Source organism: Opisthorchis viverrini (genome assembly GCF_000715545.1).
Source record: "Opisthorchis viverrini unplaced genomic scaffold opera_v5_179, whole genome shotgun sequence".
In the NCBI taxonomy this organism is placed as follows: Eukaryota; Metazoa; Platyhelminthes; class Trematoda; order Opisthorchiida; family Opisthorchiidae; genus Opisthorchis; species Opisthorchis viverrini.
In genome coordinates, this window is record NW_008751828.1 from 736,735 (window position 1) to 740,178 (window position 3,444).

General features: G+C 45.5%; 1 protein-coding gene across 1 annotated transcript in view; it reads right to left on the reverse strand.

Moving 5' to 3' along the window:
- Positions 1 to 227, reverse strand: part of T265_07460 (hypothetical protein) — a gene marked incomplete at both ends in the record, with an annotated part of 3,735 nt that extends 3,508 nt beyond the window's left edge. The window contains one exon of the mRNA XM_009172989.1: positions 3 to 227. Within this exon, the coding sequence (XP_009171253.1) occupies positions 3 to 227 (225 nt within the window). The remainder of the gene's footprint in view (positions 1 to 2) is intronic.
- Between the last annotated feature and the right edge of the window lie 3,217 nt (positions 228 to 3,444).

Below are 3,444 nucleotides of genomic sequence, written 5' to 3' on the forward strand. Positions count from 1 at the left end.
ACAATAAGGCTTTCAAATAAATCATGGTTGTACGGCAGTGAAGCATCGGTGTTGAACACTGATGTCATGCTGTCAATGATGATGATGATGATGATGAACCGATGTGAGTTGCTTCCATTTGTCAGTTGCATCCAGATTGGTGAAGTTTTGGAGGAGTAGGCACCTTGGATGTTTGTTGGACGCCAGTCCGTAAGCTCAGTGGTACGCACGCATTCAAGCTGTTGCATTCAGTGCAAAGGTTTCCTTCCCAATCTTTTCAGTGAAAGGTCCACTGCAACTCTTGCCAGTTGGCTACTGCCCTCGGTGAGTAACCATCCAATCCTATCTTACCGGATCATCAGCGAACGAAACTGTGTCACCTATAACCATTGTACAATGAGCATGTGGTTTACAGCCCAATGTGATGATACAGCTGATGGGACTTTTTTATTCCAATAGGTATTCATACCAGTGCTGTAGGTTGTGTTTCCTCGAATGCTCTGACGCGCCTCTGTCTTCAGGACAAGCACATCTTCGGTCAGCTGGTTCCCCTCCTTTTGTAGACCCCCACTGGTGGTCTCTTCTGCCTGCAGGCTCTTGCCTGGCCTATGGCACGTCCACGGTTCCCTATGCTAGAGGAATCGAACTTTTTTACACAACTGTCCGCTTGTCCTCGCCAATCACGACTCGGCACCGAGCGCCGGTGTCACGCCATTGATGACCGACGGCAGATGTTAGCGCGACCCTCCATGTTATTCCGGTTCGAACCCGACCTCTGCCTCTCGACTTCCCCTGTCTAGGCTTGGGCAGCCCGGCAGTATCCCAGCCCTCGTGCTTCCTTTGGATGACATGGCAGCTAGGCACCAAAAGAGTGCTACAGCCGAACGATTATTCCAGCAGAATGCAGCTCAGTCATTAATCCAGATTCGCCAAGAAGACACTCGGATCGCCGCTTGCTCACAAACTAACTGCCCTGAATCGCCTGGTAGCCACCTAGCAGCCGACCGGTGAATCGAGCGTCAACGGGAAAGTACTGTTCTAGCAATAACCGGCAGCTTCGGCATTCGAGGCCATTACATTTTGAAAACTGTTTGTCCATTAACGTGCTCCTTTGTCCTTTGGTGGAATGACGTTTGAGACACATTATTTAGCTGTCGTCTAATAAATCCGACCAACATCACCTAGTCGGAGGGCGGAAATGAGTTGTAAAGGGGAGCGGTGTAGATGGGAGCCACAAAGGTAAATGTTAGTTAACGGTTGCTTAGGTTGGCTCACCTCACCTTGGGTCTGTGGCCTAAAACACAGACTCACAAAGTGAAAACTGCTGGTGTTTCTGGAAAGATTTATAGGACAGGGGTGAAGTCGTTATACGCAACGACCTGATGTGTGGCGCTATTATGCACCTCAGATGAGTTCGGAGCTGTGTTGGTCTCTTTATAATTGTTTATTGATCACGGTGTATGATTCGCCATCGTTCGCGGTTTATCGTCAGACGCTCCTTTTCTGTCAGTAGATATTTCCTTCGAATCGTCGAAGAAAGTGGTCCTTTGAAGTCAGTACCTAAACATTCAAACGTTTGTGTGGCTTTAATTTTTGTACCAGCAGATGGCTTGAAGAAACATGGTATTAACTCCGCACACACATGACATTGCTTCATGACTGATTAGATGTCTTCTAAGGAAAATCGATAGTTCTTGGCACGAATGAAATGCATCACGTGTGTTGCTCCAGGATGGCACAGAGTTGCATGTAAGCATTTTAGATCCAGCTGAGACGAGGTGTTTGCACAGACACTCCAAGAGAGCTTGTCAGTGGCTTTGTTTTCTGTGCCTGATTTGTAAGTTATATCAGGAGAAAAAAATGATAACTCCATCCGCCACCGTTGGATCTTGTCGTTTTTTCTTTTTTTGCTGTGTTGAATACATGAATGCAACTAACCGCTGATCGGTTGCATGGGCCTCGATTACGTAGTTCCCATTTGCGCACTACTTCGACAATTGCGCACGCTTCTTTTTCAATAACGGAGTGATGTTTTTTGTCGGCAGACAGTGTACTTGAGAAGAGTGCAACCGGCGTTCCATCTTGGCTGATTGCATCGGGTGCATCAGTTTCGAGTGTCGGAGGTATTCTCGGATAAGCAGCTGCATCCACTAACTCTTTCAAACACGTTTATAGTAGACTCGGACTGGAAAGATTGTATTGTAAGTGGTTATAAAATAAACAAGGGTCAAGATGGCTCAAGTGGTTACAGCGCGAACCCGACTTCTGCCTCTCGACTTCCCCTGTCTAGGCTTGGACAACCTGGCAGTATCTTAGCCCTCGTGCATGATAGTTAGGCACCGAAAGGGTTTTACAGCTGGACGATTTTTCTTTATAAAATAAATAAATAGTTCAGCTGTGGCGCTTTCGGTGCGTAACTATCATGCACGAGGGCTAAGATACTGCCAGGTTGTCCAAGCCTCAACAGGTTTGTGAGTGATTGGGTAGACGCTATCGTAGAAATGGCTTGTCCAACGAGGATAGTACGCAAATAAGCCAACTGCACGTTTTTGAAACCATGTCCTTTGGAATCGGGAGTTCTTGCAAGACTCTGAGACGTTCAGGGTCTGGTTTGATGATGCCTTCCGTAATTTCATGTTCAAGGAGTCTGACTTTAGTGGTGGAAATTGTACTTTCATTGTGATTTAACCGAAGATCGTACTTTTTTGCTAGGGTGAGAGGACGTAGAAGATTTAGGTCATGTTCTTCTTGATCCTTTCCACAAATAGTGGTATTATCTTCATAGGCATATGTCCCGGTAAGTTTTGCAGCGCCCATTACGTCATCCGTAACCATTTTAAAGCACTCTACTCCAATCATCACTCCCAACGGTATCCGGGGAAATTGATAAAGATTGTTGTAAACCTCTAAAGCCGTGTGGATTGTCGCTTTCCTTAGCGTGTATTTGATGATACTTCCAAGGTCGAGCTTACTGGAAACACGGTATTGGGCTATCTTACTACTCATATCCTCAATCCTGGGAAGCGGTGCATCCAGTTCTGTAAATCGGCTGATAGTTGGACTGGAAACCGTTCGTTTTTCCTGCCTCTCATCTTTTATGATGAGCGCTTGCGCTCTCCATGGAGACTTTGGGAGTTCAACGATTTGTTGGTCACGTAGAACGCTTTACTTCAGAAACATTAAAAGCATCATTTGTAGAATGTCTTATGGACTTTATGCAGTAGGCGTACACCTTGGGTCAAGATGCGCGAACAATGTGAGATATTCTATTTTGGCAGCGATTATATCACAAAGCAAGAAAGAGGGTTTATTGCCGTTGAATAAGATTTTCAAGGACTTGTGGAGTTTAAGAAAGTCATGTGCAAACAGAATATCCATCATCATCATCATCATCATCATCATCATCATCATCATCATCATCATCATCATCATCATCATCATCATCATCATCATCATCATCATCAT